This window comes from Crinia signifera, chromosome 6, assembly GCF_055691185.1.
Source record: "Crinia signifera chromosome 6, ASM5569118v1, whole genome shotgun sequence".
NCBI lineage: Eukaryota > Metazoa > Chordata > Amphibia > Anura > Myobatrachidae > Crinia > Crinia signifera.
In genome coordinates, this window is record NC_139222.1 from 200,618,139 (window position 1) to 200,644,192 (window position 26,054).

At 42.1% G+C, this 26,054-nt stretch overlaps 1 protein-coding gene across 1 annotated transcript; it reads left to right on the forward strand.

The window, feature by feature from the left end:
- Positions 1-122: 122 nt before the first annotated feature.
- LOC146008859 (interleukin-27 subunit beta-like) lies at positions 123-23,470 on the forward strand. The gene is made up of 7 exons (XM_083148630.1): positions 123-221; positions 326-423; positions 3,889-4,131; positions 6,938-7,055; positions 14,473-14,651; positions 19,115-19,278; positions 20,360-23,470. Exons 2-7 carry the CDS (start codon positions 354-356, stop codon positions 20,510-20,512), a joined length of 927 nt encoding a protein of 308 aa, XP_083004756.1. The 5' UTR covers positions 123-221; positions 326-353; the 3' UTR covers positions 20,513-23,470.
- The last annotated feature ends 2,584 nt before the right edge of the window (positions 23,471-26,054 follow it).

Consider the following 26,054-nt stretch of genomic DNA (forward strand, 5'->3'; position numbering starts at 1 on the left):
GTTTCATTCAAGGTTGTTTTTGTAATACAGTTCTCAGCATCATCATAGTACTGTTCCCTTTTTTAGTTTTCTTTGTACATTCCAGCCTATTTCCTGGCTAATAACAGGAAGTGAAAAATCAAACCAAATTCCCGCACGGTGCAGAACTATTTACGTAATGACAAACACATCGTTTTTCAACTTCTACAAGTCTCACTATATCAATATTGCCATCTGAAGAGGTGCGTTCAGAAGATAAATCCATACGCTATATGTCTGTCACACACATAGATGGGTCCTGTAGCCACCTTGTATTCTCTCATGATGATTTATATTCATGTTCTAGACCTCTTGCTGATTCTGGAAACTGGAGAATGATCTGGACCATAATCCTTGTGACTTTCCTAAATCTACCTCCTCTTTCACAGCTCTTAAAGACTCAAGGTGATGTATAGACCATGTTACAATAATGTGGGTGTACATGAAATGCAGATTAGGACTCAGGAAATGGAGTAGCATTGTGCATGAGGAACACAAGTATGATATACAGTGTAACAGGAATGGCACAATTTGTGTTCTTAACTGTAAGTAACAAGACACTTATAAACTGGTAGCACATATCAATAGTACAAAATAATAAACTCATCACAAGGAAACATAACACATAAGTAATTCTGCTGTTTTACGTTACTAATCATCTTTTTTATGTAAAAATAGATCAGCAAAGCTTTGTGTTATACTTAATCACCAATTTTATTATTCTTTGTATGCAAAAGTAAAGTACATACTACATGACAGCATATCCTAATACTAACTAGTTACCTACCTAACAAGATGATTTGTAAATATGTCAATATTCTGCAGATGTCTAAATAGTCCATGTCGGCTTTTTAACAAAATCATCAGAACTTGACATTTTGAATGGTCACATGACTGTATCCCAGTCATACTAACCCATTTAAAATCCTGACACTTTTTTATCCCTTTATGGATAGCAAACTTGGAAATAATATCATCAAAGGATATTTTTTATCATAAAATATAATTTAGCTAACCTCATGTGTGCTAGGTAGACCTCAGTCCTTTTAGCCATTGGGTTTTCGCTGCCCCCCTTCCCTTTATTTCTTGATTATTTGGGTCAAGTGGTCTCTCTCCTTTAAAAATTGCATGCTGCAAACTGTCCTGAGTTCCTGGTGGTAGTGAGGGGGTGAGTTGGGGGCCTCTTCAGCACTGCATCAAGCTCATCATTTTTCAGCATGGTACTCGTTAGCGATGTGCCCCCTCGTGTGTACATGCAGGACGATGGAGGGCATCGTGAGCATCTGTGATGATATTTAGCATACAGTCTAAGCAATATTTTATTAAGGGGGAAAAATTAGAGATATCGTTTAATACAGCATTTTTCAACCACTGTGTGCCTTGCGCTGTTCTCAAGTATGCCCCCAGAGCTACAGAAGTCCACCCCAGTCTACAGCTACTGCCTTCAATTCAACTGGTTTTCACTGGTTTCTTGTTTTCATTGGAAGGCCAACAGGGGTGCAACTATGGCGGTACGGGGTGGTACGGCGTACCATTAAAACAAATGGTGCCGGTACCCCGTACCGCCATAACAAATAGGCCGAAATATTTACTGCGCATGTGCGCATATGTAAGTGGCGGGGGGCGTGGCCACTTACATATGCGCGCTAGCGCCGCTCCCCCCCGCCGGGTCTTCCCTGCTCTCGTCTCCCCCGCTGTGTACGCGGGGGAGACGTGCTGCTGCTGCTGCTGCTGCTCTCATGATTTCGTTACAGCTCCTGCTGCTGGACCGCGCGCGGCTATTGGTTAGCGCGCGGTCCAGCAGCAGGAGCTGTAACTATCAGGAGCAGCAGCAGCAGCAGCAGCAGCACGTCTCCCCCGCGTACACAGCGGGGGAGACGAGAGCGTGCGGGCGGGCAGGCACAGGGGGCTGTGTATGTGCCTGCCTGCCGGGGGGGGGGGGGGGGGCACAGATCTATCACCTGGGCAACGAGCAAAGTGGCACAGATCTATCCCCCTGGGCAACGAGCAAAGTGGCACAGATATATCCCCCTTGGCAACGAGCAAAGTGGCACAGATATATCCCCCTGGGCAACGAGCAAAGTGGCACAGATCTATCCCCCTGGGCAACGAGAAAAGTGGCACAGATATATCCCCCTGGGCAATGAGCACAGTGGCACAGATCTATCCCCCTGAGCAACGAGCAAATTCAGTCCACCTTGGCATCGGCATGAAGCCCCTGGCATTGAGCATGTAGGTAAGTGGCACTTATGTGTCAAATGTGTATGGTGTGTTATACAGTATGTGTTGGGCATTGCGTAGTGTTATATAGTATGACATGGGCATTGCGTAGTGTTATATAGCATGTGATGGGCATTACACTGTGTTATATAGTATGACATGGGCATTGCGTAGTGTTATATAGTATGACATGGGTATTACAGTGTGTTATATAGTATGTAATGTGCATTATGGTGTGTTATATAGTATGTAATGGGTATTACGCTGTGTTATATAGTATGTAATGGGCATTACGGTGTGTTATATAGTATGTGATGGGCATTACAGTGTGTTATATAGTATGACATGGACATCGCGGAGTGTTATATAGTATGTAATGGGCATTACGGTGTTATATAGTATGTAATGGGCATTACAGTGTTATATAGTATGTAATGGGCATTATAGTGTGTTATATAGTATGTAACGGGCATTATAGTGTGTTATATAGTATGTAATGGGCATTACAGTGTTATATAGTATGTCATGGGTATTGCGGTGTTATATAGTATGACATGGGCATTGCAGTGTTATATAGTATGTCATGGGCATTGCGGTGTTATATAGTATGTCATGGGTATTGCGGTGTTATATCGTATGACATGGGCATTGCAGTGTTATATAGTATGTCATGGGCATTGCGGTGTTATATAGTATGTCATGGGCATTGCGGTGTTATATAGTATGTAATGGACATTATGGTGTGTTATACAGTATGTCATGGACATAGCAGAGTGTTATATAGTATGTCATGGGCATCGCGGAGTGTTATATAGTATGTCATGGGCATTGTGGTGTTATATAGTATGTCAGCGGGCGTACAGACTCTGTGGGGGGGGGGCGGTGGCATGTAACCACCCCCCCTTGTGTCATATGACCACGCCCATGGCCACTCCCCTGACCACGCCCATTTTTCGCTGCGCGCCGGAGGCGCGCAGCACAGTACCACTAAGTCGTTTTTTCTACTCGCACCACTGAAGGCCAATGTGTTTTATTTTTGATACTTGTGGGGACCAGTGTGATTGTTTTTTCATATGGAGCCAACGGGGATGTTTTTTTTTTCCTGTGGCGGTCAATGTGTTCCCTGTGGGGTCTGATGGTGTGCCTTGGCAATTTTAAAAGCTTGTTTTGTGTGCCGTGAGTTGAAAATCACTGGTTTAATATACCGCTTAGGTACAGCATTTATTTCAATAAACTCTGCAGAATCTACCAAGGGACAATAAAGTATTTTAAAGGAACTAACTGTACAGGATATGTAACATCCTCTTGGATTACTGATGTATGGATAGTGTGTTACTTTGGGAATTGATGAAAATAGTAATAAATATTAGTTATTAGTGTATTTGCCGCTGCAAACAGCATATTTATTGTTTCCACATTTTGATTAGCATAGCTATTTATGTCAATCATACAATTATCATATTTTGACAAGAAGGGACAGGACACACCTCCAACTAAACATACAAATAGACAGAAATGAACAATGACATGGATATTTAGGAATATTTTTCATCAAATAAAATAACCTAAATTGTACATGCATATGTATGTAATGTAATTACTTATTGCTGAACTATGATCAAATGACTTTGACAGTTATGTTATTTACAGCGTGTTTTGTAATCACCCATCAAACTGAACAACTAGGAGCAGATGTATTCCTGCACTGCGATACTCTTTTGCTTTCCGTTGAATGGAGGTTTAATGGAGACACTATTCAACATGATCATAATATAAGTGCAAATGAAAGACAACTCATACTGAGAGGAGTGAAGAAACACCAGAGTGGTAACTACACCTGCCATAACCCTGAAAATGATGAGACCCTAACTCTGACAGCACTACAACTTGGATGTGAGTTAGAGCCTGCCATTTCTACATGACTTTATTATTGTATACTAAGAGGTACCAGAGAAAACCTTATTGCACTCAGTAACATTGGGGCAGATGTATGAAGCAGTGATAAAGGAGGAGAAGTGAGCCAGTGCAGCTGATCTGTATAATTGATCCATATTTAGGGGTCTATATATCAGTGGTAAATACATGAGGACATGGCTGTTTCTTTCTACATGGTTTAAGGATAAGTTTAATTGAAATAAATGCCTTTCGCAAACAATATCAGAGCTAGCACCTGCATTAACCCTTTGAGTGCCAAGTGAATTCGTCAAAATAGGTGTGAAATTTGACAGGAACAATTTTTATTCATCATAATGTAATATTTACCTTATATAGGAAACATCGGGTGAGATTTAATGGGATACGATTTTTTAGTAAGGTTCAGAAATCGCATATTTTTGGAAGAATTCCACTATTTAATGAGATGCGAGTTCGCGGCAAAAAAATGCGATCTGGTGCTATTTTTAGTCATGAAAATGTGTGAATTTGGTACTTGTGTATTATCCGGGCGCCCGATATAATTAATTGCATGCCTTAACTTAAGGCATGCAATGCGATGCGACACACACGATTTTTGCAGTAAAATCGCGTCCATCGCATGCGACCAAATCGCATGCGATGGACGCGATTTTTCCATAGGAATCAATGTTAAATGGTCCCTGAGACCCATTTTCCCATTAGGGGCAATGTTAAATGCCCCACAGGCCCCCCCATTAGGTGTATTAGGCCAAATGCCCCCTCATTGTTAACGCCACCCCACCATCAACACCAACCCGAAGCGTGGCGAGCGCAGCGGTACGCGTCCTCCGACCTTTTCATACCCCCACTATCCACATCGGCGTGGAGTTGATTTTATATAGTGTGGCGATCCTGAAGCGTGGCGAGCGCAGCGGTACGCGTCCTCCGACCTTTTCATACCCCCACTATCCACATCGGCGTGGAGTTGATTTTATATAGTGTGGCGAGCCCGAAGCGTGGCAAGCGCACGCGGAATACGAGCCCGAAGCGGGCTCGTATTCCTTGTCCCCTCGCGGGGCTCGCTGCGCTCGCCACACTATATAAGATCGACTCCGCGGCGACGTGATTAGTGGGGGTATGAAAAGGTCGGAAAACGCATACCGCTGCACTCGCCACACTTCGGGGTGGCGTTAACAGTGAGGGGGCATACAAACAATGGGGCAGCCTGGGGTGCATTTAACATTGACCTAATGTGAAATCGGGTCTCAGGGACCATTTGGGACCAGTTAACATTGATTCCTATGGAAAAATCGCGTCCATCGCATCCAATTTGGTTGCATGCGATGCGATCGATGCAATTTTTCCGACCCGATGAAAAAGTCTGGCGCCCAGATAATACACAAGTACCGTGAATTTTAGTCATGAAAACTTGCGAATTTGAGGATATGTGCGATTTTTGAGACATGTAATATGCGGTATATTTAAAAAAAAAAAAGAACAATTAAAAACTGTGCGGGGGTCCCCCCCTCTGAGCAAAACCAGCCCCGGGCACAAACAACCGGTCCTGGTTTAAAAAAATCATGGGCCAAAAGAAATAGGGTCCTCTTAATCATTTGTTTTACCCCTCCTGGTGTGTATACCCTGTTGTATACCTTTTTGTGTCATCTGCAAATATTTTACCCTCAATTACATTTGCAATATCACCAATAAAGATATTAAAAAGCACTGGTCCAAGTACAGATCCTTGAGGCACTCCACTACTCCCCTGGTAACCTTTCCCTCCTGTGACATCACTTCATTTGCTACAACTCTGTTTTCTGCCCTGCAACCAAGATATTATCCATTCAACCATTTTAGAATCCAATCCCAAACTTTCAAGTTTATTTAACAATCTGCAATGTGGAACAGTGTCAAACATCTACAGCCCCACCTTGATCTATTACTTTAGTCACCCAGTCAAAAAAAGTCAATAAGATTTGTTTGACATGATCTTCCCTCAGTAAACCCATGCTGTTTAGGATCCTATAAGTTGATGGTTTTGAGATATTCTACAACTCTTGTTTTAAGAGTGTTGCTTACCTCTTCCTTTCTTCCACTTTTGCGCAGTGGGACTACATTTTCTATTTTCCAGTTCTCTGGGATTACTCCAGTAATTAGTGACTGGTTGAGTAATTCTGTTAATGGTTTTACCAGATCCCCTTTACGCTCTTTTAGTGTCCGTGGATGTATCCCATCTGGACCAATTAATTTATACACTTTTAGTTTTGAGAGTATTGTTAGGACTTTCTCCTCTCTTTTGAGCCGACATGTGCCGACAGGCGGTGGAGGGAAAATAAAATAGCGTGCCCGAAGCATAGCGAGCAATGCGAGGGGATGCGGTGCTCTTCAAACTGTCCATGTCGACTGTGTCGACAATCACGGTAAAAAACTGTGAAAAACCCCATGTCGACCTTTTTGCTTGTCGAACTAATGGTGTCGACCTAGTGAGATCGCTTAGAAAATGCCCTGAAATCACCACATGTGTAGGGCTCATTACAGTCTGATAAAGATAACCCTGCCCTTACATTCTGATAAAGATAACCGTGATAATTGGCTGCCTCCCCTAGACTGTAAGTTACCACAGGTACATTATATAAAACCTCTCAACATTCCTCATTTGTGAGGTACAAGAAGTACAGGGGGCAGTGAGTGGAGTGTTGGTGGAAACTGAGCATGGTATTGCAGGTAAAATACACAGATCAGGTGCATGACTTATTTTTCATATTTGTGTATGTATTAATGATGGGTAATGTAAATGTGTACTTAGTACCTCCAGAGAAGCTCCATGCCCAGTGCAGAGCCACAAGTTACCCAGAGAAAATTAATTGTACCTGGGATCTGCTTTCTGACACCAACTTGCCCACCACCTTTATTACTACCTACAGGTAAGTTACTTTCTATTTTCCTTACTCCTGGTATACTCATTTCTCTTGGGGTTGTATTATTTGAAACACCAACTGCACATAATTGATGCATAAGTGAAGCTAAAAGTGGAAACTGGAATAATGAGTGTATTGCTTTTTATTCTAGTGTGGCAATTACAGACTTCCTCACTTTTAGTAAAAACTAGTGGCTTCCTAGATGATCACATCATTCATTGGTTTGCCATTTGGAAGTGACAATGGTACTTGTGTATTATCATGGCGCCCATCGCATCGTATACCATTACACTAAATAAGGTATGCAATGCAACACAATATTGTACAATAAAATATCGCATCGTATGGCATGCGAAGCAATCGTATATGATTTTTAATTGTAAAATCACCCTGATGGGTCCTTACAATGTTAAATGCGCCCCCCCCCATTGTCAACGCCACCCCCAGTATCAACACCAACCCAAAACTGGCGAGCGGCGGCGGTACGCGTCCCCTGACCTTTTCATACCCCCACTATCCACGTCGGCATGGAGTTGACTTTAGATAGTGTGGTGAGCGCAGCAAGGCGAGCGGACGTGGAATTCATGTAAAGTAATACGCGTTCCCTCGCGGGGCTCACTGTGCTCGCCACGCTTCGGGCTCGGTGGCTCCCTGCGCTCGGCACACTATCTAAAATCAACTCCACACCGACGTGGATAGTAAGGGTATGAAAAGGTCGGAGGATGCGTACCGCTGTGCTCGCCACGCTTTGGCTTGGCATTGATACTCGGGGTGACGTTGACAATGGGGGGCCATTTCACATTGTAAGCACCCATCAGGGTGCTTGTACAATTAAAAAATGAATCGCATCGCATGCATTGTATGCCACTATATGGCATGCGATGTGATGAGATGCCCTACGATGCACATCGTGGGCGCTGTGATAATACACAAGTACCGTGACAATGAATTAGTGTCCGGATTTCCTCCTAAACCACAGGTGTTTTTGGGTTATCAGTGTTGTGTCTTTTTTCAGTAGGTTACAATTTCATGAAAATACCTCCCAAATGTGTATTCCACCAAATCTTTAATTTACTATCCTGTTTAGGGAAAGCCAGGGCCAGACTGCCAATCTGGTAGAGGGCTTGATGGTCTGGTCCAGCCACAGAGAAAGTTGGGCTGGCTGAGCAGCGCTGCCTTGTACATTCTGCTTCCCCACATGTATATGGAGACACAGGGGTGTGCAGCCAGGCCAGGCCCCCTTGACGTGACACAACCATTAAGTTGTGACCACATTTTTTGTGTGCACAGGCTCTTAAAGGGCCCCAGTCTGTCCCTGCCCTAAGACCAAAAACATAATCTTCCTGAACACATCAGATAATTCCCCTGTTCCCTAAATAGGGCTATGGGAATCCCCTGAACCACAGGTTTCTGTGTTAGGGTTTGACAGCTGTACTTCCCCAGTCATTGCTCCTGTTTCCATTCTCTTCCACCGAGCTCATGTTCCCTTCTGTTGTAACCATGGCTCTCAGTCCATTATATATAACCTTAAATCTCTATTCCACCTGTAAAGAAGTTGTCTATGTACATGTTTCATATGTATGAACTACACATGCACCTGTTCCTGAAACTTCCCATGATGCATCATTGAGATGTAGGTGCAAATGCACTATGCCTTTGACAGTGGAGGGCGATATAACGAACCAAGCAATCAGCTTGGAACTCACTTTTAAAGCACAGCCTGTAACATGGCAGTCAATTTTACTTGATCTCTCTCCATTATATTACTTCCCAAGGGTAAGTATATTTTCGCCGGAGTCTTTGTTCTATGTCCAAATAACCACAACTCAATTGGAGCACTTTTCACGTGCCTAGTAGAAAATCACGACACCTATTTGGTGGGACTACATCGCATTCACATCCATAGCATCAATGGGTCTGACCTTGCCACTGCGTTCAACTCAGAATCACACTCTAAGGCATGGGTCTTCAAACTGTGGCCCTCCAGATGTTGTGGAACTACATGTCCCAGCATGCCCTGACAGTTTTGGCATGCTCTTATAGGAAAAAATGTGGCAATGCAAGTTGGAACATGTAGTTTCACAACATCTGGAGGGCCACAGTTTGAAGACCCATGCTCTAAGGGGGGAATTCAGTTTGGTGTCTCATTTTACAGCAGTGGGGATCTCTCTAAAGCTGGTCATACATCAGAAAGATCGATCTTAAGATCGATTGTGCTCATGATTGTGTACAATTTCCCTTAAAATCCCGGCAGTCCTTGGTGGTTTTTGGACACACAATCTACTTACAATCCTTCATACAATCAGTCATACAATCCATCTGATGCATGATTGTGTATACAAGATGTGCACACAATCTGCATACAATCCATCATACAATCAGTCATACAATCCATCTGCTGATTGATTGTGTACACAAGATGTGCATACAATCTGCATACAATCCATCTTACAATCAATTGAGATTGTATGATTGGGTACAATATCTTTCTGATGTATGGCCACCTTAACAGATGCTCCCTGCCCCATAGGAAGTGAGCACTGCTAGCATTGTGACAGTTGGGCAAAGGAGTAGAATCAGGTTGCTGGCATTGAAATGCTGCAGCAATGGCTAGTTCACTGTTATTGATTTATTACCAGTTATTTATATAGCGCATACATATTCCGCAGCGCTTTACAGAGACTATTTGAACATACACATCAGTCCCTGCCCCAGTGGAACTTACAATCTATATTCCCTACCACATGCACATGCACACGCATTCACTCTAGGGTCAATTTTAACCTACCAGTATACTTTTGGATTTTGGGAAGAAACCAGAGTAAACCCATGCAAGCACAGGAGAAAATACAAACTCTGCACTGTTAGGGCCATGGTGGGAATCAAAGTGCTACGAGGCAGTAATACTAACCATTACACTGTCCGTGCTGCCGTTCACTCCCTTTGCCCGGCTGATTCACCCCTAATTAAAGAAAATGCCCACAGTTAGGAGATAAATTGCCTGTACTTAGGCCCTTATTCAGATATAATCGCAGTACAAATTTGTTCTCAAAATGGGCAAAACCATGTGCACTGCAGGGTGGGGCAGATGTAACATGTGCAGTGAGAGTTCATTTGGGTGGGGTGTGTTGAAACTGAAATCTAAATTGCAGTGTAAAAATAATGCAGCCAGTATTTACCCTGCACAGAAACAAAATAACTCTCACAAATATAACTCTCTATACATGCTACATCTGCCCCACTTGCAGTGCACATGGTTTTGCCCATTTTGAGAACAAATTTGTAGTGCGATCAGATCTGAATAAGGGCCTTAAAGCAGTCATGTCAAGGTGATCAGTTATCGCATAGCTATTACTGATCTATTGTGCAATAAACACCACAATGCACTGGACATAGTTATTTACAGGTATATGCTGTTTAGAAAAGACAGAAATAGAAAAATTGACATAGAATTGACAGTATGAATATGAAAAGAAACAACATTAAATGTAGAGAGATGTTTGATATGCACTATATATATATATATATATATATATATATATATACATATATATATATATACATATACATATATACATATATACATACATACATATATATATATATATATATATATATATATATATATATATATATATATATATATATATATATTGAACAAATCACTCGGCACTCAGGCTTGAAGTAATCAACTTGGACGGTGCCTATGTATTCCGGCTGGAAGAAATATATACCACAAGCGTTCCAGGCACTCATCCGGAAGTATCAACGGAAGATGATGAAATAAATCAGCCCAATACAGTGGGTGCTTTGCCTAAGGCAAAGCACCCACTGTATTGGGCTGATTTATTTCATCATCTTCCGTTGATACTTCCGGATGAGTGCCTGGAACGCTTGTGATATATATATATATATATATATATATATATATATATATATATATATATATTTGGTTGGAGAGACCGAACTCGCACAAAAATAGAGGCAACAGTGGGGTGCCCAACAAAGGGAATGTGTACCCACAATATATATCTGTGTTCCCCAGTCGACTGAATGGGGATGTGGGGCACTCTCCAAAACACAACTCGATGAGAGGTGTGTTGTTAACTCATGAAAGTCAATAATAGTCCACAAGGTGATGTCAATTCTTAAAAGGTTTTTAGAGGATAATTTATTTATACATCCATTCACATGCCCCGATGTTTCGGTCCAAACAAAAGGACCTTTTTCAAGGAGCCTAAAACAATGATACAGTGGTATAAGTAGAATATATTGCCATATAACATAAATAGCAAAAAATTGACAAAAAAACCAATAACTCACTTAAGTGTGAAGACAAAACCAGCATCAGGCGATAAACGGGAGTAGGTACCTCTTCCTAGAGGGGACAGCCTGTGACTGGGATCTCCCAGGTCAGGCTTTATATACCAGACTGTCTAAATCACGTGCAACCACGTTTGGCGCCGTTTGAGACGGCGTCAGCGTGGTTTTCCCGCCACCTCCGCCGAAACCGGAAGTCGGATCGGCGGAAGTGACGGCGGTGACACGCATATTGGAACGCACAACCGCTGGTTCAGCGTTGTGCGTTCCATACAGTCTACAGCAAAGTATAGGAAACACAGAGGCTCAAAAATAAGCGCAAAGTGCGCTAGTGTGGTACATAGTGGAGACGGGGACTATAAGGTATAAAGCCTGACCTGAACTGACACTCTGCTCTAAGATCGATAAATATCCGGTTTAGTAAGTCACATAATGTTAATATTAATGGTGCTAAGAATTAACACCACAGGTAAAAGCCAATATGAAAACGAGCATTGTCAGGGTATAACACATACATGAACCGACCAGAGGGACCAGCAAAATATAAATGTGAATAAAAATTTATATAGAAAAGAATATATGTACTGAAAACATACAAAAAATGGAAAAAATATGGAAAAAATAATACTTTGCATATTATTAATTACAAATTCATATACTAAATATTATATCATATTTTATTAATTTTTATAATAATTTTAATATATATTTTATATTCATTTTTAATATTTATTTTATACTTTATTATTTTTATAAAATTTTTTACTGTTTTATGTGTGCATACATATGCAGACTACATGTGAAAATATAGGCATGCACCTATATGTCCGCATCCAAAAAATTCTCTATAGAAAAAAATTTGTAGATATTCAAAATACAAAAAATATATAAGGAAAAAAATATGAAAAAGAATGAAAAAATTTTTTGTTGAAAAAAATATTATTGTTGAGAAAAATATATTTGATGAGATATTCATAAAGTTAATGAAAAATAGAAGAGATAAATGACTCTTAAGGCTACTATTCTGATGGTCCCTAGGGTCTAGAAACACAAAGCATAGGTACATGCACAGATTAACAAAACATCAGAAAATCAATGAGTCAAAAAATCAAGTATTAACGTAGAAAAATGTTCATAGGATTGTTCTCATTAAGCCCACGAGGGGTAAAATTGGCTTTTTTTTCTAGTTTTTTGGCTTTTTTTCTAGTTTTTCTAGTTTTATTGGCTTTTTTTCTAGTTTTTTCAACAATAATGCACGGTCACCCCCAGAGGGGGTGACCGTGCATTATTGTTGAAAAAACTAGAATGTAGATGGATTCATCAATTGGGGACACTTGCCCCTCGTGGGCTTAATGAGAACAATCCTATGAACATTTTTCTACGTTAATACTTGATTTTTTGACTCATTGATTTTCTGATGTTTTGTTAATCTGTGCATGTACCTATGCTTTGTGTTTCTAGACCCTAGGGACCATCAGAATAGTAGCCTTAAGAGTCATTTATCTCTTCTATTTTTCATTAACTTTATGAATATCTCATCAAATATATTTTTCTCAACAATAATATTTTTTTCAACAAAAATTTTTTTCATTCTTTTTCATATTTTTTTCCTTATATATTTTTTGTATTTTGAATATCTACAAATTTTTTTCTATAGAGAATTTTTTGGATGCGGACATATAGGTGCATGCCTATATTTTCACATGTAGTCTGCATATGTATGCACACATAAAACAGTAAAAAAATTTATAAAAATAATAAAGTATAAAATAAATATTAAAAATGAATATAAAATATATATTAAAATTATTATAAAAATTAATAAAATATGATATAATATTTAGTATATGAATTTGTAATTAATAATATGCAAAGTATTATTTTTTCCATATTTTTTCCATTTTTTGTATGTTTTCAGTACATATATTCTTTTCTATATAAATTTTTATTCACATTTATATTTTGCTGGTCCCTCTGGTCGGTTCATGTATGTGTTATACCCTGACAATGCTCGTTTTCATATTGGCTTTTACCTGTGGTGTTAATTCTTAGCACCATTAATATTAACATTATTTGACTTACTAAACCGGATATTTATCGATCTTAGAGCAGAGTGTCAGTTCAGGTCAGGCTTTATACCTTATAGTCCCCGTCTCCACTATGTACCACACTAGCGCACTTTGCGCTTATTTTTGAGCCTCTGTGTTTCCTATACTTTGCTGTAGACTGTATGGAACGCACAACGCTGAACCAGCGGTTGTGCGTTCCAATATGCGTGTCACCGCCGTCACTTCCGCCGATCCGACTTCCGGTTTCGGCGGAGGTGGCGGGAAAACCACGCTGACGCCGTCTCAAACGGCGCCAAACGTGGTTGCACGTGATTTAGACAGTCTGGTATATAAAGCCTGACCTGGGAGATCCCAGTCACAGGCTGTCCCCTCTAGGAAGAGGTACCTACTCCCGTTTATCGCCTGATGCTGGTTTTGTCTTCACACTTAAGTGAGTTATTGTTTTTTTTGTCAATTTTTTGCTATTTATGTTATATGGCAATATATTCTACTTATACCACTGTATCATTGTTTTAGGCTCCTTGAAAAAGGTCCTTTTGTTTGGACCGAAACGTCGGGGCATGTGAATTGATGTATAAATAAATTATCCTCTAAAAACCTTTTAAGAATTGACATCACCTTGTGGACTATTATTGACTTTCATGAGTTAACAACACACCTCTCATCGAGTTGTGTTTTGGAGAGTGCCCCACATCCCCATTCAGTCGACTGGGGAACACATATATATATATATATATATATATATATATATATATATACACAACCAGGACAGTATTCCTAGATCAGATCTCTAGGCTGCATATGTAATTATTTCACTGTGCACCGGACCCTACCAGTGATGTATATGCTAGTACAATACCTTTATAAGCACTTTACTGCTTATTGGTCCTTTGACAGTAATTGCGACACAATGCCCAAAGTTTCCTATGGGCAGATATGATAATTTAAAAGGACATATCTAGCGTAATTGTAAATTTGAATCATTATAATGAATACGATCATTCAATCTGACTGGATATTATGTAATACCACAGGTTGGGATTGATGAGCCAAGAGCCTCCGAAAGAGTGTGTCCAGATTAACATTAATCCGAACAGCTGCCTGATTAGTGACTTCCAGATGTTTGCAGAATTTCCATATGTTCTTAATGTAACAGCCTTCAACCAGTTGGGATCCATTACACACCTGCATCCTTTTGTTGTGGAGAACATCAGTGAGTTATTCAGAGGGAAAGAGTAAATGTAAATATTGGTGGGGTATCACACCTACATCCGGGGTCGGTTATGCTACTGATTTTCCCACATATTCCAAATATTTTAAAAAATAAATAGCGACTGCATCCTCTGAAGGCCTAATTCCTCTTCATTGGGTCCCTCTTCCTTCTATGCAACCTCTTTTCTAGTGGGAGGAACTGGGCTTCAAGAACCAAGCAAGCAAACTCCAAAAACTTTCTACTAAATGTATCCATTACATAAAACAACTAGCATGTTCTGCACTAAGGGCTTCCAGCACATATGCAAGTATATACAGTGGACTAGTTATCATGTATGTAATATATGTGCTTATCAATCTCTCCTTCACTACATGGTCTCAGCTGCAACTGCCGCTGGTTCAAACTGAAATCTAAATTGCAGTGTAAAAATAAAGCTAACATTTGTGGGCTACATGCAAAAGCGGCCAGAATTTACCATGCACAGGAACATATCTATGCATGCACCCTTATCTAAATGTATCTGCACCTGTCACATCTGCCCCACCTGCAGTCCAACCTTTTACCCAATTCAGTAGCGCATGCAGGGGGGGGGTTCTGAGTACCCAGAACTCCCCCCCCAGGAGTCTAAGGGCCCTGAAAGCTGAGGGTCCCCTCTTTCCATGGGTACAAGAATTTTAAAAATCGGCCCTTGGGAACTGGAGATATCTGTCTTTAAAGCAGTGGTCCCCATCCAAGCCTGTTAATTGCTCTTCCCAGTCATATATTTCAGGTTCTGTCTGACTTAGAGTTTTTCTGAGGGTATATTCCAAAAGCTGGGACTCTCCCCCTTTGATGGACAGTAGAAGCTTGTCTCTACTCTTCCCAGAACCAGAGATATCAGCCTTCCAGCAGCTGGTTACTGCTCCAGCTCCACACACCTGGTATGTCATTTTATATACTTGTTGGCAGATTGCTCTGCCTCCTGAACTCTCATCCCCTAGTCCCCAATACCATTTGGTAGGTGGGATTCTCTAGTTTTTAATTGCATTAAAATCTAAGAAATCTATTTCTGGGAACTGGAGATATCTGCAGTCAAGCAAGCTGTCCTCCCACCAGAAAATCATGAATAATAAGCCCACAGCGAAGCGAGCGATGCGAGGGTCCGATTCTCATTGCCAACTGTGTCCATGTCGACATTCGGATAAAAAAACAGTGAAAAACCCATGTCGACCTTATGATCAGTCGACCTTCCTCATGTCGACCTTTATGCAAATTCGACCTTAAGTCATGTTGACCTTGCCCCATGTCTACCTTAAATCAGGTCGACCTTCCAGCCAGTCGACCTAATGGGTTCGACCTAATGACTGTAGACCTAAGTTCATTCTGACAGATGTACCGATTCCGGGACAGCACTAGTTGTAGTACACAGACTTTTTACCTCCTCTCAAAGAGATTTCTAAACATATATCCTTTTAAATATTTTTCCGTTTACAGGTGCCTCTTCTTTTCTAACCTTTTCTTCTCCCCTACCTCCACTTTAGCGCTCATTCAAAATGTTTGCTTATTCTATCATTTGAGAAGCTTACACATTTTAGCGCATTGTAATTTTGGTACTTGTTTCTTAGCACGGCCACAATCGCGGGCATCGGGTGTCACTTTTAGTGGTATACGACGCGACCGACGTGATGCCCCCGATTTTCCCATTGAAATGCATTGAAAAAAGTCAAAATCGCGTTGGTTGCGTCGTATGCGGCTAAAAAAGGCTTAAATGGTCCAGACGCGATGCCCACGATTTCCCCATAGGAAACAATGTTAAATGGCTCAATGTACCCGCGATGCCCCCGATTTCTCATAGGAAACAATGTTAAATACCTCAATTTCACCAAATCATCATAGGGAACAATGGTAAATGGGCCAGAAAGCCCCCAAAACACCCCAGAACAGTGAAATGTCCCCCCAAAAGTAGTTTACGCCACCCCACGATCAACGCGAACCCGAAGCGTGGCGAGCGCAGCGGTACGCGTCTTCCGACCTTTTCATACCCCCACTATCCACGTCGGCGTGGAGTTGAGAATAGAATAGTGTAGCGAGCCACTGAGCCCGAAGCGTGGCGAGCGCACGCGGATACCTTCACAGGTAAACGCGTCCCTTCGCGGGCTTCACAGGTATCCGCTGCGCTCGCCACGCTTCGGGCTCGGTGGCTCGCTGCGCTCGCCACACTATTCTATTCTCAACTCCACGCCGACGTGGATAGTGGGGGTATGAAAAGGTCGGAGGACGCGTACCGCCGCCCCTCGCCACGCTTCGGGTTCGCGTTGATCGTGGGGTGGCGTAAAATACTTTTGGGGGGACATTTCACTGTTCAGGGGTGTTTTGGGGGGTTTATGGCCCATTTAACATTGTTCCCTATGATGATTTGGGTAAATTGAGCCATTTAACATTGTTCCCTATGGGGAAATCGCGACCATCGCACCCGATTTTTTTAGTGCATGCGATGGCCGCGATGCCCCCGATTTTTCCTCACGATGCCCACGATCATGATCGTTGTGGCCGTGCTAGGAAACAAGTACCGTAATTTTTTCTAATACAACTCTGCTGTAAATAAATATTTATTATCTAATAAGATAACTGGGCTCTATGACACCTGGGGGGGGGGGGGTATGCAATCTGCTGCTGCTGTTTCAGACGTGGGAAATAGCGGCGGCTCCCTATTCAATGCTGTCATTAACGACAGCATTGATGCGTGATCACGGCAGAACGGGCCCGACTTCAGAAGCTGTCGGGCCCATTCTGACGATAACGGCTGTGGATTGTTGTTATCCGGGCCGCAGATCGAAAATCCAAGGACGTTTTCACGGCCACGCCCCCTTTGCACCCATTGGCAGGCGGGACATTGAATCCCGTCTGTCGTTATGCGGTCGATCTTACCGCAAACGGGCCTGGATCACTGCTGTCGGAGTGGATTGACACCCGTGATCCCACATTGCATAACCCCCCTGGTGCACTAAACAGACCAGACTCCAGGGGAGTGCCCAGAGACTCTGCTGACTCCTCTTAAGTAAAAGGAGCCAGGCGTTGCACGACAATGTAACTAATACCTCTATAACACCAGCCTAAATAACCTTGGTTTTTGCACAGAAGTGAGCAAAAACACGGGTTTACTGTGCAGTGTAAATGCTCCTTTTTGAAATGATCCATGTTGATGCGACCTGAACCCCTTCTTTGCAATGCAATAGTGGACACTGTGAGATGCTCTCATCTCCCAGCCACGGCTCAGGTCCCGCCTACAGTGAAGTTACCTGCCTGGCATTATGCCGTATGGGGATGCCGGTGTGAAAGGGGTCACAAGCCGGTTTTGCACCCGGGTTGGAGTCTGGTACAGAATCCTGTGTGCGACCCAACTTGAAGGTGTAAAAGGGGTATAAGCAGTAGACAGCATTTTGGTGTCACCACATCGGTACAGTCTGCCCCACACACACACCACACACACACACACACATATTTCTCTGTTAATACCTCTGATACACTCTGTATACATAAATAATATCCCTGGGTATTAGGTACACAAAATGATTACCAGGCATGTGTTTGCATATTCGTATAACATTAAGGACCCGAGTTGCGTGCATTGCTGATGTTGCAATGCTTTTCTAATGAGCATGCGTCCTGATTATCTGCAACACAGGCTCAGACATGTAGGGGGAAATTTAATAAGATGTGTATTCTACTACACATGTGATGTTGCTATGGGCAACCAATCAGTTCTGTCTACTATCTTTTAGAGCAGGGCTGGGCAACACCGGCCCTCCAGATGTTAATGAACTACACATCTCAGGATGCTTTGCATTAGTTTTGCTATGTAGCCATGCTGAAACTGAAGCAAGGCATGATGGGATGTGTAGTTCATCAACATCTGGAGGGCCGGTGTTGCCCAGCCCTGTTTTAGAGGGTGCTAAATAAATATGAAGTAGATTCTGATTGGTTGCCCTTAGCAACATCACATGTGAAGTCGAATACACATCTTAGTACATTTCCCCCCGTAGTCTCTGAAGTGTATTAGAAATGTAGAAGGCTTCCTGAGAAGTGATGTGAGGCTAATCAGATGCACAAAGATTGTGGGCCAGATGCATCAAGCTTCAAAAAGTGATAAACAGCCAGCCAATCAGCTCCTACCTGTCATGTTACAGGCTGGGTTTGAAAAATGATAGGTAGGAGCTGTTTGTTTATCACTCTCTACTTTTTCACTTTTTAGAGCTTGATCCATCTGGCCTGCTGTGTCTTCTGCTGAGTGTTATGAGTGTTGCAAGCATGTTGATAAAAAGGTATGCATAGAAAGATGTTTAATCGCTGACATTGGAGGCCATACTCAGAGAATCTGCAACTTGCATGGCTGTCCTGTTGTTAATCTGGCACTGACCAATAGCTAAAATAAAAATGTTGTGACATGAAGCTATGAAACTAATACTATTTATCTTATTTATCAGTACACCCAGACCCTCCTGTGAAGGTCACCCTGTCTCCCATACAGCATGAAAGCAAGAAGTTACTGCTACAATGGCGCCCTCCTCCTTCTTGGCCTCAGCCAGAGTTTTTCAGTCTAACATACTACATACGCTACAAGCTGTCTTGTGTCAAGTCCTACAGAACGGTGAGCAACTGTCTTTTTTTTTCCCCTCTGCAATATTCTAACATTCACTAAGAACTTATAGATATTCAGCATACCTCCCAACTGTCCCAGTTTTAGCAGGACAGTCCCGTCCAGTACAGGACCCGCCCTGCGATTTTTGCGTGCGCATCACCAAAGTGCAAGCGATTGGCTGTACAACAAGAGCTGCTGCACTGCATTTCAGAATGCAATGCAGCAGCTGCTTGAGATGTCATGCAGCCACTGTGCGACGCCCCCCCCCTAATGGTACGGACACGCCTGCATTGCCCCGCAACGTTCCTTCGTCCCACTCAGTTGCCACCGCACCCCCATCACTATTTAAACTGTGGTCACGGCGTGGGTTATCCCACTTGCTGATCTTGCAGATTTCCAGAGATCAGCAAGTTAAATTAGCCCTATACATATGACATCTATATTGGAAACTACCATAAAGTCACCCTGAAAGTACAGCAGATAGACTAAACCTAAATAAATAAATACTTAATATAATATAAATACAATTGATCTTCCTAAGCCTGTTAAACCTTTCGACACAGATTGTAGACAAACATTCTGCAATCTTAATGTGTATCTAGAGCAGGGTCGGGGGAACCTCAGGCCCGGGGGCCGTATGCGTACCCCGAAGCTGGTCTGAGTGGCCCTCCCACCTGCCCAGCGGCTTTGCCGGGAGTCAAGTACAAGGGAATTCTCACTTGAGGTCGGTATTTCTCGCGAGATTCCTCTTAATCAACACCAGCCGGAGACTGTCAGTCCTATTTAGCGGCAGCCGCTGGAGTGTGGGACGGCTGCAGCAGGACAATTTCTAAGATAAATTCTTACATATGGCCCCGGAAGGATTTTTTTCCCTATACAAACGGCCCTTGGCACAAAAAAGGTTCCCCACCTCTGATCTAGAGAATACTGTTTTATTTAATATTTTTTAGGTAATTTAGATGTAAAAGTTTGGATCAAACAATATACAAAAAAAAGTTAAATATTAAAAAAATATATTAAAACTATATTATCTATAAAAAAAGTATTTCTCATAAAAGTATGTTTTTGTTTTTTTCCATCCACCCTATAGGTTGGCCCTTATGAGCAGACTTCTTTTATCCTCACTGGTATTCGACCAGGGTGCATTGTTCAAGCTCAGGTGGCTGCCAAAGATTTCACTGATTTGGGGCACTGCAGCAACTGGAGTGAAGTGGCAATTGGTCGGCCCTGGAGGAAATCATGACCACATACTGCAGTACCGCCACCTGTGGTAAAAAGTCTTTCCCATTTTAAGCATTTGCTGGCAGAAGCATGTTATCTATATATTAATTACTAATTTTATTGCTTACCATCAAGATTTGCTCTTTTTCATAATTGAATAAATTAATCATAGTAGTTAGGTAACATAATGTACGGTATTTCTTTCATAATTCTTAAGCCAAGCTTATTTTATTGTTCTATTGGAAATGACTACAAATATAATATCTCAATAATAACAAATAAATATGCAACACTTCAGATGTGAGAGGGTAGATAATAATAATTTACTTGTTTTTGCTTAAGGTTGTTGTCTGCCTGTAACTTCACTGAGACTGGTGACATCAGAGAGACTTGATCACCTGTGTTTTCTCTGGTCAAAAAACAACAACTTTTAATTAGACAAACTGGGAGATTGTGAGCATAAATGCATCTGCAAAGATCCAGTGTTATTCATTATTATATTATGGGTATTCTGAAAATCTTTTGAATAAATTAATTTAAGGATTAAGCAGTGGCAGCATATAACAGCCTATGGCATGTCCTACAATCCCATTATAAAGCCGTATACTTTATCAGCAGTAACAAAGCTTGCTTAATTAATTTATTCCTATCCTCTTTGTGCTGGTTGCTTTTATTATATATGTTAAACTAATGTATTGATATATTTTCGGTCTGTTTTTGATATGCCAATGTGGCTGTCCAATACAAAAATACTTCCAAAATATAACTACTGTATATTAGTCTATGGACAATAGATGGTGGAGAGGAGAGGCAGAGTGCAGTGTGACATGGTTGTTTAGATAGGGAGAATAAAGTATGATCAGTGGCAGCTTGTACCCGTTTGCTTCAGGCGGCTGCCGTTAGCTTCTGCTGCACTGCCCGGCCACGTCGCTGGCTGCAAGCGCATCATCATCATGAATGGTGTACATGCGAGCTAGCCTCAGTGTTTGAAGGGAAAAAGCAACCCTGAGAGCAGCAGAGCGCATGCACTCCCCTTCCAGTACTTACTAATAAGTTGCCTTAACTTTGAAGTACAGCACCTGTGGTAGTCTACTCCGGGCAGTAAGAGAGCTTTGGAAAAATCAACATGGTTTCCACGTGGCAGAAGAAAAATAAATAATTACAATAGTCTAATTCCCAAATTAACCCCTCTCAGTCTTTTCTGAGGAGAAAGATCAATAATATTTTCTGGTCCGACCAACATTTCTGTCAAACTGTGGCCAACCACTAGCATCTCAAGGTCCTATAGATTTAATGCCAGTGGCCATTGTAACTCCCCATAGTACCATGTGAGATGGATACCATGTGGACTTTGGGAACATCAATGGAAGTGTTTATATAAGAAGAGGAATACAGTAATATGCCAACTGCATCTTCTAAACTTCTGGCGAAGCATGGAAAACATCCAGTTTCATTCATTCAGTTCTCTCAAAGCCCTGCCCAGTCATTATTGTGCCTGGTCCTCTGCACCAGGGGAGTACCAGCCCAATTCTGAATAGCACCAGGCCAATGGCAGTTGAGTCCGACATACCAGCCACGTGGCACCAGTGTACACAGGAACATGTGCCTCAAGATAAGGTTAATAGCTATTTGTGGCACTTTTAATAATACATTAACTAAATAGCTTCACATGAGATTAATATTGCTACCATAATACAATGAGCTGTCCTAATACCTAAAATAATTTATTTTCTTGCTCCAACATAATCTTAGAATGAATCTTATAACCAATATGAATTATTAAATTAAAATAAAAAAACTCAGTAGCTGGAACATATTCCTCAAAAAGAGTACTAGACTTGAAAAGAAGTCATTTGGCAGTGTTTGGCTGAGCAGAGTAAGCGATGGCTCCTGAGGTTATTGCATTTTTCTCAGTTTATTTTTGAGGATATTAATTTTATACTGAGTAAAAATAGCTTTATACGAAAAGAAGGATTATTTACAGTCAAATTAGTTTTGCTAATTTGAATTAAGATTGTTTAGTACAACTGTCCTTTTCTACCAATTTATTAAATGGTGCAATATGTCTTTTGTAAGAGGACATATTGCCTGAAACACTTCAGAATTCATTCTTCTGCTTTTGTCAGCAGTCATATTATCAATAAATACAAGGGAACCAGTTCCATTGGCAGCCATACATGCCCACGCCATGAAACTACCACCACCACCATGCTTCTCTGATGAGGTGGTATGTTTTGGATCATGATCAGTTCCTTTCCTTCTTCATACTTTTCTCTTCCCATCACTCTGGAACAAGTTGATCTTTGTCTCATCTGTCCATAGGATGTTGTTCCAGAACTGTAAAGGCCTTTTTAGATGTTGTTTGGCAAACTCTAATCTGGTCTTCCTGTTTTTGAGGATCACCGATGGTTTACATCTTGTGGTGAATCCTCTATATTCAGTCTTGTGAACTCTTCTCTTGATTGTTGACTTTGACACAGATACACCTACCTCCAGGAGAGTGTTCTTGATCTAACCAACTGTTGTGAAGGGGATTTTCTTCTGTCATCCACCACAGTTGTTTTCTGTGGTTTTCTGGTGTTGCTGAGCTCTCCGGTGCGTTCTTTCTTTATAAGAATGTTCCAAACAGTTGATTTTGCCACAGCGAATGCTTTTGCTATCTCTCTGATGGTTTTATTTTTTATATTTCAGCCTAATGATGGCTTGCTTCACTAATAGCGACAGCTCTTTGGATCTCATATTGAGACAGCAACAGATTCCAAATGCAAATGTCACACCTGGAATCAACTCCAGACCTTTTACCTGCTTAATTGATGATGAAATAATGAGGGAATAGCCCACACCTGTCCATGAAATAGTTTTTGAGTCAATTGTCCCATTACCTTTGGTCCCTTAAAAGTGGGAGGCACATATAGAAACTGTTGTAATTCCTACACCGTTCACCTGATTTGGATGTCAATACCCTCAAATTAAAGCTGAAAGTCTGCATTTAAAGCACATCTTGTTTGGTTCATTTCAAACCCATTGTGGTAGTGTATAGAGCCCAAAATATGAGAATTGTGTTGATGTCCCAATATGTAAGGACCTGACTATATATACCATGACCAAGAAGATTTCTGTTCACATGTGTAGGAATACATTGTGAGTTTTCACAATTTGAGTGAGAAAGACACACACCATGATTGATTATCAGAACCTGAAACCATGGTGTCTGAGGACACATCTGTACATGTTAACATTACTGAAATGTTTAGCTAATTTTTATCTTACTGCACAAAAAATCCCAGAAAGCTCCTATAGCGCTTGAGGTGGATTTTTCTAGAACTATTCCTGCTAATAAAGTGGCAGCACACTTGTCTCACCTAGCACGATATGCCACAACAGCCCCCTCCCTGTATTCCGTTCAGAGAAGGTTGGTAAATCTAGTGCGGATCATCCATTCGACAGAAAAGAGGTATACAATTCACATTGGGTGGGATTCTCTAATATCCGCGCCCCCCGTCTGCCGCACATCGCCAGCTACCCCAGACATAATTATCGCATATGCAGTAACATATGTGATAATTATGGCAAAGGACAGCTCTTGCGTTAAGAGCTGTCCTTTGCGGTGAGCCAGCGATGTGCAGCGGGTCCCAGCGGTTTCCCCTCCCTTACCCAGCTTATGTGCGGCTGCTGCGGGCTCTCCTCCTCCCTGCACCCGGAAGGATTTACAGTGCAGGGAGGAGGAGATCACAGGTTCAGGCAGCACAGCGCTGTTGCTGCCCGGACACAGGTGAGGGGGGGGTTTGGCGGGGGTTCGTTCGGGGTGGTGGAGTGTCGCGGTAGAAGCTCATAGGCTTCTATGGGGCATTGCCAGCAAAAGCCGGTAACCTGGCGGGAGGTCTTGAGCATGCCACAATGCGGTAAAAACCCGATAATGGGATTTTTACAGCATTTTTAGTTTAGAGAATCCTGCCCATTGGGAGCTGGACATTCTTGACAACACCATGTCTTAACGCTTAGCAGATTTTTCTATTGATAATAGTCCCTGAACTTTGGCGTTCTGCAGTCCTGACCACAGGGGTACACAATCTTTGACACTGTTGTGTAACTTCAAATGCCAGCATGCCTTGTCAGATACAGCATGCCCCAATCGCAAAACTAAGGAAAAGCATGCTGGGATATGTAGTGCGGCATGCTGTCTACCCTAATTTTAGCCAGCACAACCTTGTTGCTACTTAACCAATTATTTCCCTAAAAAAATGCTCAGATTGGATTTTCTTTTAATTAAGCTAATCTTTAGAAAATATATAATTTTAAATGGATCTAAATAGATAATTGAAAAAAATCCTTATGGTTAGTTTCCCTAACTCCCATCTCCATAGGTCTCTATTGTACCTCTCAATCCTAAATGGCAATAGACCCTCCAACAGCACTAAAACCAGTGGCTTAATAGAATATCTTTATACAGCAGGAGCTGATCGCATGGCTTCAAATTAGAAGGCCAGGCGATTATCGATAGACTATGTGTAGTACTCATGCACATCGCCCTCCTGTAATAAAAGCCCGCTACTTTTTTTTTTTTTATCGCTGGGCATTCGCAAGGTGATTGACAAGAAGCTGGCATTTGGGGGTGGTAATCGGCCAATTTCTGGGAGTGTCAAGGAAAATGCAAACGTGCCCAGGCGTTTTGGCAGGAAGTCATGTGACGCCAGCCGGCTTTTATCGCAGGCACCAAGTCCTGGGATAAACACAGACTGCACACATTGGAAAAATCGGTACTTGTGAGTTATCCGGGCTGCCGATTTCTAAATCGGGTCGGATCGGGCACATCGCATCGCATGCGACCATCGGATGCGATGCGATGACCCGATTTTTCCATAGGAATCAATGTTAAAATGGACTGAGTCTATTTTAACATGGAATTCAATGGGAAAAAGGGGTCCTTTTCATACCCCTACTATCCAAGTGGGCATGGAGTTGGATATAAACCTGTGGCGAGCGTAGCGAGCCACCGAGCCCGAAGCGTGGCGAGCGTAGCGAGCCCCGCGAGGGGACACAGAATACCGTCCCCTCGCGGGGCTCGCTTCGCTCGCCACGCTTCGGGCTCGGTGGCTCGCTACGCTCGCCACGCTTCGGGCTCGGTGGCTCGCTACGCTCGCCACAGGTTTATATCCAACTCCATGCCCACTTGGATAGTAGGGGTATGAAAAGGACCCCTTTTTCCCATTGAATTTCCTATGGAAAAATCGGGTCATCGCATCCGATGATCGCATGCGATGCGATGCGATATCGCATCTGATTGTATGCCTTAACTTAAGGCATACAATAAAAAAATCGGCAGCCCAGATAACTCACAAGTACCGAAAAATCATTCAATGGTGAGCAACTTGCCAAAGGATTTACAGCTATTCGCAGGCCTGCAATATTTCTGCAAACTGTGCTAAGGAAGTCATAGGGGGGTATTCGATCTGGTTTCGTGGCTGTCGAGCTTGTGACGGCTGTGACCCTGTCCCGTTCTCGGTCAGCTCGACCGAGAATTTGCAGGTGGGATTCAATGTCCTGCCTGCAATGGGCGTGGCGTG

What these genes read in the sequence shown, in the direction of transcription:
- LOC146008859 (XM_083148630.1), top strand. Translation starts at nt 354, where the DNA reads ATGATCTGGACCATAATCCTTGTGACTTTCCTAAATCTACCTCCTCTT. An exon ending in GACAGCACTACAACTTGGAT is followed by an intron (nt 4,132 to 6,937) that starts GTGAGTTAGAGC and finishes ATGTGTACTTAG; the next exon opens with TACCTCCAGAGAAGCTCCAT. An exon ending in ACCTTTATTACTACCTACAG is followed by an intron (nt 7,056 to 14,472) that starts GTAAGTTACTTT and finishes GTAATACCACAG; the next exon opens with GTTGGGATTGATGAGCCAAG.